This window comes from Strigops habroptila, chromosome 7 (assembly GCF_004027225.2).
Source record: "Strigops habroptila isolate Jane chromosome 7, bStrHab1.2.pri, whole genome shotgun sequence".
NCBI classification, from domain to species: Eukaryota; Metazoa; Chordata; class Aves; order Psittaciformes; family Psittacidae; genus Strigops; species Strigops habroptila.
In genome coordinates this window covers 55,980,367-55,993,595 of record NC_044283.2, presented here as the reverse complement: position 1 = coordinate 55,993,595, position 13,229 = coordinate 55,980,367, and the positions used below count along the sequence as shown (strand labels likewise).

General features: G+C 44.8%; 1 protein-coding gene across 6 annotated transcripts in view; it reads left to right on the top strand.

Moving 5' to 3' along the window:
- Positions 1 to 11,525, top strand: part of SLC20A2 (solute carrier family 20 member 2) — a 58,359-nt gene extending 46,834 nt beyond the window's left edge. For 2 of the 6 annotated variants that reach the window (XM_030491753.1, XM_030491754.1), the window contains exons 9-10: positions 3,275 to 3,460; positions 4,729 to 11,525. In XM_030491753.1, coding sequence (XP_030347613.1) covers positions 3,275 to 3,460; positions 4,729 to 4,981 — 439 coding nt within the window. In that variant the 3' untranslated portion in view covers positions 4,982 to 11,525. Of the gene's footprint in view, positions 1 to 3,274; positions 3,461 to 4,167; positions 4,424 to 4,728 lie in introns of all 6 variants that reach the window. The other 4 variants (XM_030491756.1, XM_030491755.1, XM_030491757.1 and 1 more) reach the window with 4 other exon arrangements.
- Positions 11,526 to 13,229: the final 1,704 nt, after the last annotated feature.

Below are 13,229 nucleotides of genomic sequence, written 5' to 3'. Positions count from 1 at the left end.
GACTTGGAGCTCTAGCACAAATCGGAGTTAGTTAAGACAAGTAGAAGAGCTGCGTGGGAGAGTAAGAGAAAATCACTTCTTGAAAATAGACTTGAGGAATGAGTCTTAGCCAAATGCAAGGAAGATTTGAGGTCTGGTTTCTGCTTGCTATGTCTTGAGTCAAATCAGATGGAACCAGTGGGAAATACTGTGCATGCCACATCCCAGTCTAGCCAGCATCCTCATGGTTCATCTGCTTAGTCACTCAGCTGTAGGAGACATCAGTTAACTGCAGAAGGTCTTAAAGCAAAGTCTCTTATCTAACAATAAGATGATAATCTTTTATTTTTTTTTATTGTGTTGTTTCTATCTTACTCTCCTGTTGGGACTTCTTGTCTTCTATCAGTGAACTCTTCCTAGTCTCAGGGATGGCTGATTGTACATGCTCGTGGTAATGTCTCGAAGCTGATGTCTACAGTACCAAGATCCTAGTCTTTGCGGTTCATGAGTCAGATGTATTCATTGTGAGCTTTTGGCAGTTTTTTTGGTGGCACAGGCCACCACTGGCATAGGAAGCACCGGTGCCACAAGTCTCTAGGACTGGACCTACTGAACAAATCCAGAAGCTGAAGGAGCCCTCTGAAGAGCCACAATGGTGGTAGATCGGCTGCACACCACTGCCAGTCTGCTGCCTGTTGGTAGCCACTTGCAGGTATTTGGGCTGGGAGATGCCATTGCCCCTGCAAGCTGAACATTTAAGTCACGTTGAACGTGATTTACAGGTAGAGGAGAAATGTCTTTCTGGTATAGGTAACCAATAGTGCAGATACCCACGAATGCAAATGCAGTTATTTGGCTTTTTGCCTTCCAAGCACATATGGATCCAGTGCTCCTCTGCTTTCTTTTCCTACAGGGAAGGTATCAGAAGTGCTGCCTCTGTGGGCATCAGTGTCATCTCTTCTGATCTGTTGGGCAGCATCAGCCACTCGGATTCTCTGAGACTGAGCATAAGGCAGCTGAGCTTTGCCTTGTCTTGCTTTCCATTACTGCAAATAAGAAAATAACCTTTTCTTCAAGGATTAAGCTTAGTTGATTCACAGAGGTGTAGCATTTGCAAATAATTAAAACTGGATTTTGGTATAAAAGAGCATAGTTTGCTGCTGTAGTTTTTTAAGCCTTTTCTGTCTTCCCATTTACATTAGGACTGACAAATATCCATTCATAATCTCTTCAGAACAGCCAGGAATCAATGCCTGGGCTTGCTCCAAATGTACCTGTAATTTTCAACAGGGAGGTTGTCCCATGTCGTACAGCACTAAAAGAAGGGATGATCGGTTTTCCCTTTATTCAGCTGATCAATGTTTTAGTTGCCTTTATCCATCCTTCTGCATCCATCAGTTGAAGGTGCAATGAATTACCTTATTTTTTTTTTGTATGCGCAATAAGGCATTTAAATGTGCAAATAATTTAATCCACACCTGAAAACACTGGCAAAGAAGTTGCAGGTCGACTTAAAAATGTTAGAAATGCTTCAATCAAGAATTCTTCTTCCTCAAAGGTAAAATAATTCTTGCATTTAGGCACTAAGGACTTTTTGTATACCATCCTTTCACTCATGCAGAAATGCAACAAGCCAAATGCACAGTATCAGACCAGAATTTTAAGTATATTTTGCTAGTGGAAATCATTCTTTATTTAAAGTGTATTTAGTTCTCCGTCGTACTACCCAGTGTCTTCAAACCCACGGGATTTTTTTGTCTATATTAGCTCACCGATTTATTTTTCAGCATCTTTCTCAAAATCCATAAGAATCATTCCTTCCTTTTCATATCAAAGAGCATATTCAAGTATTTTCTTATGCCTCGCAGCTCGAATGTTGTTGTGTGTGTTTACAAGGGAAAACTCCTTCCTAGTTACTTTGCAAGACCCCTTCTCAGGGTTCAGAGCTCCATTTCTCAAGGACCATAAGAAATAAGGAGGGTCTTGTGTTGCTCAGATGAGCTGAGCTTTGCAATGCTGAGGACCCTCATCTCTTGACGATTAGCACTCTGCCCCAGCATCTTGTATCTGGTAGAGATGGGATTCAAGTCAATTATTAACTATCAGTTACAGTGGCTTGGCTTGCACAATATATGATGTTAGAACTGGCCCTGACTCCATCTGTGTGCTTTGGAGCAAGACCAGGAAGCTGGTCCTGGCTGCAGGGTGAGCATAGCTGTTGGTCCTGCCTGCAGTGCTCACTGTGACCCTCTCTCCTTATCGGGGAGCTTCCTACTGGTTTCAGACTTTTTGAATGACATTGGACAGGTTTACTCTGCTCTTCTCATGATGAGTTAGACATAAGTGCAGCACTGTCTCGCTTCTTAGGCTTTTTTGGTTGAGGATAAATGCTGCTCAGCAGGGAAAGCAGCTACTCAGTTTAGCAGAACTGCAAAAACAAAAAGGGGATGTTGAAGTTCTTAACTGCTTTTTAGTATTTAAGCCTCTGAAGTAACTGGATACCAGCTTTCATGTTTTTCTTCTAACCCTTATATCTAGAAATTTGATGCTTTTTCAGAATAAACAGAGTCAGAAGTCTCACTCCAGGTACTGGAGACTCCAGCCACCAATATTAAGTGACTTGCATTAGGAGTGGGGACTTCAGTGTTGCTGATTTCCAGTGTTTCCCTAGATAGCAGCAGCAAGGTAGTAAAAAGGGCTTACGCCAGTTCTGAGTCACCAAGGAGTCCTCTCTGATCCAGTCCAGCTAGCTCTACAATGCATTTGAAGTGGGCTGTCACCTTCCCAGCTGCATTCTGATCATATCTCCAAACATTAGGGGTTGTCAGACTAGATTATATTTGTATCTTCTTGTCTGCGATGGTAATTTTGTTCATTAATTTCCCTCTTTGACAAAAAGAGCTAATTTAATACTTGAATTTTGAAGATGCAGAGCTCTCACGTTGCTAAATTTTAATATAAGTAAGTTCAACGCAGTACTGGAGATACTGGGGTTTGTCCCAGAACAGACATAATGAGGTATTCCCGACTCTGTCATTTCAGAAAACGATTTGTAAAAGAGAAATTCCTCCCAGCATTTGCTATAGTGGTCAGTGATGAAGTGACAGCTGCAAAAGCAACATGATAAGAGTCCCCTGCTGCAGTCTTTCCAACTGAGAAAGGGTGTTGCCTGTAAGGTCAAGTCAGAGCAGTGCTGCATACATGATGGAGAAAACTCATGCAGAAAATAAGAGACTTCTTCCAAGGCAATGATCTGCAGTTTTATAACTCGGGTGATGCTTTTCTGTTTCTCCAGCAATGCAATCGGTCCCCTTGTTGCGCTCTGGCTTATCTATGAGCAAGGTGGTGTAATGCAAGAAGCGTCGACTCCCATCTGGCTGCTGTTTTATGGAGGTGTTGGGATCTGTGTGGGTCTCTGGGTCTGGGGTAGAAGAGTTATCCAGACCATGGGTAAAGACCTCACTCCAATCACACCATCAAGGTAGGTGCACAGTTGTCATTACGGTCGTGTGAACCAATCTGAGAAATTGCTGCCCAAGTGTTTTGTTTGTAATGCAGTTTGCTGGATTTGCTGTGCTTTGATTTTAATGATAACCTGGCTTTGACTTTGTCTTTCTAAAAAATGAAAGAAAAAAAGAGAAAATGGAGACAAAGAAAGAATGCAAAAAAGAAAGAGAAAGAACGAGAGAAAAGGAAAAAGATAACCCTAAAAGATAACTAATACTGAATGCGTTTGAGGTGTAGAGGTCTACGTGAACAGTCTCTTGCTGATGACCTAATTAATGAGGCAGGAGGTGCATTTGGAAATGGCAAGATTACAGTGGCTTTCCCAGTGTGCTTCAGACTGTTAAAACCATATGTATTTATTACAGTAATTTTCATCCTTAATGCATACTCGACCTCTGCTGGTGCTTAACTGAATTACTAATTAGGCATGATTCACCGCAGTGTAGAGTAGTAAAAGTCCATGACGCAATAAGCTGTGCAGCCGGGTTACTACAGATGACTAGCCTGTGCCATTCCCATTATTCAGCCCTCCCTTGTTCTCTTAACTTATTCCTGTGACAAAAATCAGTTGGAGATAAAACAGTCGAAAGAAGAAACGGGTAAGACTTTGGCACGCTGCACAGTATCAGTCCAAGCTGATGCAAAGAGTGATTGTGAAGTGTTTTCTTATGCTTCCCGCAGTGGATTCACTATTGAGTTGGCTTCGGCGTTCACAGTTGTGGTAGCTTCCAATGTTGGACTTCCTGTCAGTACTACACACTGCAAGGTATGCCTTTGCCCAGCGACTGCAGTCAAGGCAGTCTGGACTATTCATCTTAAAATTGTGCCGCTCGAGCCAGCGGATAATGGCACAGCGAGGGGAAAACAGCCGCTCACAAAGGACGGTTAGGCAGAGGTGCCTCAGTGTCTTTGGAAAATAGTCAGGCTTCCAAAAAATGTCACAGTAAAGTTGCTGCCGTTGGGCACAGTGTGAACTCCATAGCTGTGGTTAAAGGAAAACAGCACTTACAAAAATGTGACCTCAATTTTAAAGCAAATGATTGCAAGGGAGCATCTGGTTTCCTCTGACGGTGCCATTTGAACCTGGGTGGGTAGCGTTTCTCCTTGTTCAGAGGCTGCGCACCATTCATCATGTATACTTCACTTTCTTGATAAGTGCATGGCATGGGATATCCTGCATATAACTCTTTTACTACAGGTTTTCCATCTGTCTTTTTTTTATTTTTTTTTATTTCTTCACAGTGGATTTTGCATTGAAGTAATGTGTGCGCTAACGGTACTTGTAGCCTCAAATGTGGGTATCCCAATAAGCTCCACCCATTGCAAGGTATTGGAGTTTGCAGTGATCACATCAGTAAATCACATCACTAGGACAAACCATAACAAAATACAAGAGATACCAACTGTTGCAGGCTGCCTTCACTATGCGATGTGCCATGCAGACAGCGGTGGCAAAATAACAAGGACCACTTTTAAAGCCGGTACAGACAGCTAAGCAAAGTCAGCATTAGAAGTAATTGCACAAAAGTCTGGAACATCTTTCACCCTTTCATAATTGTATCGAACTAATATAGGCATATTAAAATAATGTAGATTCGTAGTTTGTCTGTCCCAGTTATGTGTATTTTAGAGCCACCCGTAGGAAAAAACCTCTATTGCTACATCATTAAGCTAACATCTTAATGTCTCTCTTCTTTTAAACCAACCTGTCCTCACTTTTGTGCATTATAAGACAGAATCTGGCCCTTGTAATTAGTTCTTTGAATGAGATTCTTGGTTTTAAAAAGAAAACAAAACCAAAAAGCTGACCAGTTTGAAGTATAGGTATAGGCTGGGTAATGAGCAGAATTCAATGGTGTCATATGATATGCTGTGTGAGAAGACATTTATAGTGCTTGTAGGCAACAGGGAGCATGTGGACATTTACACTGCTGGAAGAACATAGTGGGAATTTGGAATTTTGTTCCCCAGGAAATTCCCATGTCAAATATCTCATCTTTCTTTCCTTTACTTCCCCACGGACTCCAAGCTCTTGCAAACACAGAGCTGTCTGTATCCCATACCCTCTGGCAGGGTGTGGGGAAGCCCCTCTTGAAATCAGAGACCCCAGAGCAGCAAACCCCCTCTGCTTTGGCACATACCACCAAGCCCTACCAGAGCTAGATCCTGCAGGATTCACTGCTGCACCCTGGGGACCGTGGAGCCCTTCCAGCTCTGGCTGGGGCTGGGGCAGGCAGGTTTTGGGGGCTAACTGCTCCATGGCATGGCATGCGGGCTGGCAAGAAGTCAGGCATCCTTGCCTGTGACATTGACCTGGTTTCCAGTGAAAGAGTCAATGAAATCCACACATCCTTCAAAACGCCTCAAGTTGGTTCAATCGGCCTTTTTCTAGTGAAAACAATTTCTTCAGAAAGCCTTCCTCTATTGCAAAATCATTTCTTTCTTCTGCTGTAGAGCTCTTTGAGAAGCAGCCAAGACTGAGTTGCTCTGAAAGGCTGTTCAGATTTCCTGGCGCTGGCCGAACTCTGGTTCCACTGAATCAAGTAGGGAGGGGAAAAATAATAACAATGTGATCCACTTCTAAAAATGCTAGCCTGAAACCACCTCCCTTTAAGCTGACTGGTATATCAAATGCATGATGAAGAATTTGCCAGGGAGAATAATACAGCTTTGATTATCCCAGTTGTGTGCCCAAAAGCACTTCTAGCCAACTGTTGTAAAAGAGAAAATACACTTTGGTGCGGACAAATAGACTCAAGTTAAAAAGAAAATGTCTTGGAAGCCATAAGCTAACGAGAGGGTGGCATTAGGAGGCATTCACTGACTCAATGCAGTTAAAAGCTTGGTCTTTTCTAACTGTGGAACAAAAAATTCTCTTTAAAAAATACTTCCATAAAAGCAGATAATGTGGTTAGTCTGTGTCTGCTCCCTGTAGTTTGCTATATCTTGTTAAATGGATCGTTCTTAATGGGAAGATCCACTCCGCAATAGGATTAGACTGTTCCAGGATATCACATTATTATAACTGGCTCTCTGCTTCAGCAAAATGAGATCCTGAGCTGAAAGATCCAAAGTGATCAGCATAAGATAAAAAGCAAACACTTTAACATACATATTCCTTGTTTTCTTGAAGGGTCCCATGAAGGAATAAAAGAACTATTCCATATAATCATTTACTGCATGAGAGAATGCCTCCCTGAAAGTGCTGTCAGCCACTGAGACAGAAATGCCTTCTTAAAAACCAGCAGAGAAATGATTTTGCCCTAGAAATCAAAAAGAAAACGGGTTCAAGGTGAGCCTAGTCCTCAGCCTCTAGCATCAAGGAGTGGGAATTATTCTTTTCCCCAACATTTGCTCCACAGCAAAATAACATTTGCTAAAGTGGGAGCTCTACGAAAGGGGTGTTGCTCAACTGAACGTGCAGCAACTAGGTAAACCGATGGCAAAGAAGGAGCAGTGTGGAACACCTTAGGTGGAGAGAGACCTTTTCAAGGTGAAACAACAGACTATAATGAAAATTAGAGACCAAGACTGAAGGAAAGCTCTGAGCAGCAGCTTTCCAGACTTGGAGCAGATGTGGAGGCAAACTGGAAATTGGTAGCAGGAAGAAAAGGATTAGCTTCTGAGATGGTTTCATCAAGCCCCCTCAGATCAGGAGTTGCATTCGGTCCTAAATCAGGGGCTTTGGTCTGCGTTAGGTAGCCACTGCTTGATATGCCTGTCCTAAATCTACAGCCCAGCAGCTTTTCCATGCTCAATGCTGCTGAAAGCCTAAACTGCACCTTTATCCTTGCCACAAGTTAAAGGGAAGAAGAAAGTCCCTCTGAGCCTCCAAGTCAAGAGGGCCTGAGGAAAAGCCCTAACCTTTTGAGCCTCTAAAGGAATTTGTGAGTCTTAACATCGTAGCCACATTGCTCTGCTTGCATCCCTTCCACTTCCCTTGGGATTTAGCACTGAAAAGCCAGTGTGGTGTGAATGCATACCTTGCCTTTCTGCTGCCAGATAGGCAAATAATAATGATGAATCTTACACATAGAACCTGTTATTTATTCTAAGCTATGAGATGTGGAAACAAACAGGTATTTCGCAGCTGTAACAGATGGAATGTGTTCACGTACAGATAAGATTAGAGTGCAGGAGTTAAATGCTTTTTCTGTGACTTTGCGAGGTCATATTGTCAGCTCTGATTTGCTATTAAGATTTTGGGGCTCTGAAAAATATTCTCTGTGTTGTTATGATGGAATTATCATGTTCTGTGTATTGTCATGATATGCCATTGCACAGGAACAAGAGGGCCAGAAGCATTTCTATAATGCTTTAAGCAGAGCATACTGAAGGCAAACTGCACTGGTTTCAAACAAATCTCGAAGTAGATATCATCTGAAACTCTGCAGATGGTGTAGTGTCCCTACACCCGAGTTTTAGCAACTGTCCTAACCTCTATTTCATCAAAATCACTATTAATAAACTAAACTTTAATAATGTTTAAAACAGATTACCAATGCCATCATTGCTGATACCTTTTAAATTTCAGGAAGGATTCAGAGACTATCGTACGTACACTGCAGGCTCGCTCAATGAGCAATGCTTCTTGTTGCAAGCATGATAGATGGATGCTAAGGACATGCCAAATGTAAAACACAGCCTAACAGCTGAGCTGCTGAAAAACCAAACAACGCTGTTTCCTCGGTTTAACTCTTTGATAGAGTCAGAAGTGTGGGGTTCCTCTTAGCTGGGCACCCCTAAATACACTTACACCTCTTTAATACAGAACAGCATATTGTCCACTCAAGGGGTGTTCAGATATTATCTAATAGATTTCCCTATTGGATCAAGCTTTATACCAAGGCCTTTTCAGGCCTAGAATATCCAGTTTAGTTTTCCCTTGTTCTGTCACAGGCACTTTTGACAGACTTATTTCCCTAGTGTTACAGGGTGTTCCACAAATAACTCTTTTCTCCAAAAAGAAATGTTAAGCAGTAGTTAGAAGTGAAATAGATGTTAACAAAAGATGTGGATTTGATACCTCCATCCTACCTTTCCCTGCTTCCCTGATCTCCCAGCATTTATCATTTCCCTGGCTCTGCATGTGGGGAGCAGCCATCTTCTAACCTATAGGCAGGGACTGATACTCCCATTAAGAAAACAAGCAGGGAAGAGGAGGCAGGGATGGCATTTCAGGGAGCACAAGCGCAACTGTGTCTTGGAGTTTCCTTTCCTTCAAAGCAGGATATTCCTTCCACATTTCTTGCTGCTTTATCGTGTGCTTTGAATAGGCTTGCACTCATGTACACATTTTTGTTAACAGCAAGGAGGGCCACTTCTGAAGTTTTCACATCATTTTTCACTGGAAATGTTTTTATCAGTCCAGTTCTTTCTTAAAAAAATAATATTCTAAGTTTATACCTGAGCTTCTAACTGAAAATACATCTGAAGGGAGAAAAAGTTGTAGCTTTCCCCATGCCACTGTGTGTTTTGTCTTCAAAAGCACTGACTTCTTGATGTCTGTGCAGTTTGCATGCCTCACGGTGTCAGGCTGATGTCTTTGTGCACAGGGAGGATTTTAGCTCTGGATGCTCTGCTTGGCTGGCTGGCCCAGAAGGACTGGTTTTCTCAGAGGGTTTGGACTGAGGAGTTTGATGTAGGGCAGCTGTACTGGGTCTAACCTTGCACAGTGTGTCTGCTCCCTGCCAAGTTACCATCTCTGTTACAGGGTGGGCTCAGCTGCTTACATTGCTGTTGCTGTCCTGTTTATAGCCTGCAGTATCAAAATAGTAGGTTCAGCACCTGGTGGGTGAACAGGCAGGACATCCGAAATCAGCAAGAGGACAGGCGCGTGGGACGGGAGCTATACTAACTATCTTGATTTGCCCTATGCCACAGTCTCCAGCAGCCTTAAAAGCAACTTTCCCATTCATTTCATGATTCAGGCCACAGACTGGCCAGAGTTGGTAGACGCTTGCCCTCTCCCCTGCAGGCTAAGTCAGGTGTTAGGTGAGTGGAAGGTTGCCTTGGTTGCACTCTTGGCTACTCCAGGAGCTAGTAGGGCAGAAAAAACCCACACAGACTTACATATTCTCCTCTGGCTGACCCCAAGACCCATGAATACCCAGAGATCACTGAAAAATAAAGGGTAAAGCACCCCGGAAGTGTCACCATCCTGCCACCCCACCGGAACAGAGCCACCGTCAGCAGCAGCAGCTCCTTTATCTCAGAGTATCGCTTGGTATCAGCTGACTGGCATTGGTGTGGCTGTAGGCACGTTACGGGCACTCGGACCTATCCCTCACATCTTGTCTCTCCCTCCTCTCTCTTCCCTGCGGTCCCAAGGTTGGCTCCGTGGTGGCTGTTGGCTGGATCCGCTCCAAGAAAGCCGTCGACTGGCGCCTCTTCCGCAACATCTTCCTGGCGTGGTTTGTGACTGTGCCGGTGGCCGGCTTGTTCAGCGCCGGGGTGATGGCACTGCTGATGTACGGGATCCTGCCTTACATCTGAAGAGCCTCCTCCGCTGGGAAAAGGGGAAACAGCCAAGCTACTACCGAGGGGAGAAGCGTTCCCATGAAAAAACCAGTCGGAAAGGATCCATCTTCCATATCTAACTTCTTATCTACTGTACATAACAATGTGTCATATTGGTGACATGGTGATGTGGTGCCATTTCTTATATATTAAAGAAATATATATACATATAGTAGGTAACAATACCTAAGTTATATTATCAGTGGGGTGAAAATAATTGCCTAGAATTTAATATTTAGTAAAATTTGTACATAGTGTATCATTTCGGTGGCAATTTTTTAACCTTTTGGAGAAGAGTATGGATTAGGAAATGTTTCTTGTCCATTTGATATAAGAAGAAGCGAGGTACAGGACTCCGTAACACATGAATTTTTTTAAAGCTATTAAGATACTGGAACAAAATAAAATGTGCAGAAGTGCTTTTCATAAAATAACTTTGTTCATATCATATTGATCCTTGTGTATCATAGCGTGATGGTTATGGCTGTGTAAATACTTACCAACGGTAACTTTTAAATGGTGCATTTCCCTTATATATTTTGGATAAGAAAGTTTAGGAAGTACCAAAGAAGCAGGGGAATAGCTTGCCGATATTATGTTGTTGTCTGCACATGTGGGCGTGTGTTGTTTCCCCACCTCTAACTCAACGTTGTATTCACCAAGCTCCCGCCAGCGGGGCGGGGATAGTACTGTTCATGTCTTAATGTAACTTAAAATGAAACAAAGCAAAAAGCGCACACAAAAAACTTAGTTCTCGTTACTTAGTAGGCAAACCACAGTTCTCCACGCTAGCTGATAGTAGACCGACTTCATTTTGTGGGTTGAATTTGGAGTATCTCACTGCTCACCTTGTACCCTTCCCCTTCAAGTCTCAGCTCCCAGTTGCACTGCTATCAATTCCAGTGGGAGAACAGACCGTCAGTCTCCCGTCTTTCTGTCCATCCAGCCACAACCACACACTCTCAGGTACAGGAGTGGGACCGTGGGGTGCACGGCAGCACCATGTACAGAAGCAAAGGGCAGCAGCAAGTAGGAAATGGGCTTAGCCCTGGTTTTATGGTTGAAGGTATGGGCGCCCGTGTGGGAATGCTGCCCCACACAGGGGCTGGTGCGAGGAGCATGGCGAGGATGCGAGCAGATGCTGGGTTCCCTAGGGTGAGCCCCATCCCATGCCACAGCCTGCCAGCCTCCTGCCATTGCTGCTGACCACAAGGAGGGGACGGGAGCCTGGATCTGCATGAATGGAGGTGGTTGTGTGGTAACCAGCATTTGGGATGAGATTTTGTCATGGCAGCTCAGGGGAAAATGGCTAGCTACAGCCCCTGCACGGCTTTGGAAAGCACAAGGTTACTGTTTTGTGGGTGGGAGGTAAAGGGCAAGGGGTGCCCGGAGGAGATTGGGAATCTATTACTGTTTCAATGCTGCTAAAATTTTGATAAAATGTTCTTGGTACTCCATTGTGACTTTTCCATTGGTCATTCATACTAAATTTATAATAAAAAGATAAACAGCCCCTATCACTGTTTGCCTCTTGAGTTTTTTCAAGCATGTCCCGGTCTTGCCAGCTGTAATGGAAAGGCTCCGTGGGCAGCTAAAACCTACTCCTTGGCATCCACCGCCTTTTTGTCCTTTGTCCGCCAGGGTTGGTGGGGATGAAAGTGTGCTCTGTGCAGCGCTGACAAAACCCCCCTTTTCTTCTTGCTGTCCAGCAGCCCCAGCACCCAGCCCTCGCTCTGCCTGGGGCTCAGCTCATGGGTGTCTCCCCAGTGAGGGTTGGGAGCTCTGTGGATGCTTCAGATGTCACCGGACACTCGCTGGCTCCAACTGCTCCCCTAACCTCCTTTCTGAGGCCCTTACAGGGCATCCCCATTGTGGCAGTACAGCAGCACTCAGTTCCAACCCCCCTGAAACCCTCGAGCCATGGTATAAATAGCACTGGCAAACGTGCAGGACTGATGAGCAGCAGCTGAGTGACCGGAGCAGCCAGTAGATGCACAACTGCAATTTGGGACCTGTGGAACAGGATAGAAGGACTCACCCTGTCTTTGCACTTGCATAAACAAATGCCAGCTCAGTGGCCCAGCAGCTTGCCACCTTGTTTTATCTACAGAGGCAAACCAGACTTCTCTTACTCCAGAGGCAGGCAGCATGCAGTGGGCTGTGCCAGCTCCAGCAGGTATGTGATAAACCCCCAGCACAGACAGCTGGGTGTCTGTCAACACACATATTTATGAATAAAACTGTTATGATAGAGATGGCCAGCACGGAAGCATCACCAAAATCTCCCCACCCCAAATACAGTGAGCTTTAATCTGGAGGGAGATGGAGAAGTGACTTTCCCCGTGTCACAGAGGTGCCCTTTGCCACCCAGGGAAGCAAAATCACCACCGGGGAAGCTGGTGAAATGCCCTACAAAGATGGGCATGATGAAAATGTGCCTCACTCAGGCAGCAATCAAAATAGGTACAGGTATATTTATTACAAGTGAAAACTCCTTTAACTGAGGAACCGCAGTCTGAATTTCAGAAACCAAAGTGTCTGCTGTGGCTCATGGACCACTGGTATATTCTTCACTGAAACCAGCCTCGAAGAGCCAGGGGGCAGGGTGTGAAGGTGCTAATAGACTGTAATTACCCTCATCAACCTTTCCTGGTGCCTCCAGTCTCCACCTCACTTGCCAGATTTCGTAGCTTGCTCTCAGAGTTGCTTCATCCCTGCATGTTTGTCTGATGGTCCCTGGGCTGTTGCTGGGACTCATTTTGCCACCAACCCTGCCCTGCTCTTGGTGGTTGGCAGCGTGCCCCGCACTGGTGAGGCATGCTAACCTGTGCATCCTGGTTTGTCCTCCATGGAGCAGCCCTGTTCTCCCAGCACCCTGCTGCCTGCCTCCTGCCTCCAAGGTAAGTGCCCTGTGCAGCAGTGACAGGTCAGAGTGGCTGAGCACCCCTTGGGGCAGAGGGTCTGCCCATGGTGCAGGTACTGAGACTGGTTTTGGTGTTGATAACTTAATGCTCCTTGCAGGGCTGTGTGTGGTGTCAGATCCCAGAAAACACAGCTGGGGAGTGCATGGGGCAGGGCAACACAAAGGCACAGGGGCCTTAATTTGCGATAGAGAGACTTGGGTTGCTTTGTGAGAGCTCCTAGCCCAAAGCTGGGGACCTGGGTGTCCCCATGCTGCAAGGTGGCAGAGCAGGGGTTCTAAGATAAGCCACTGATACTGGAAA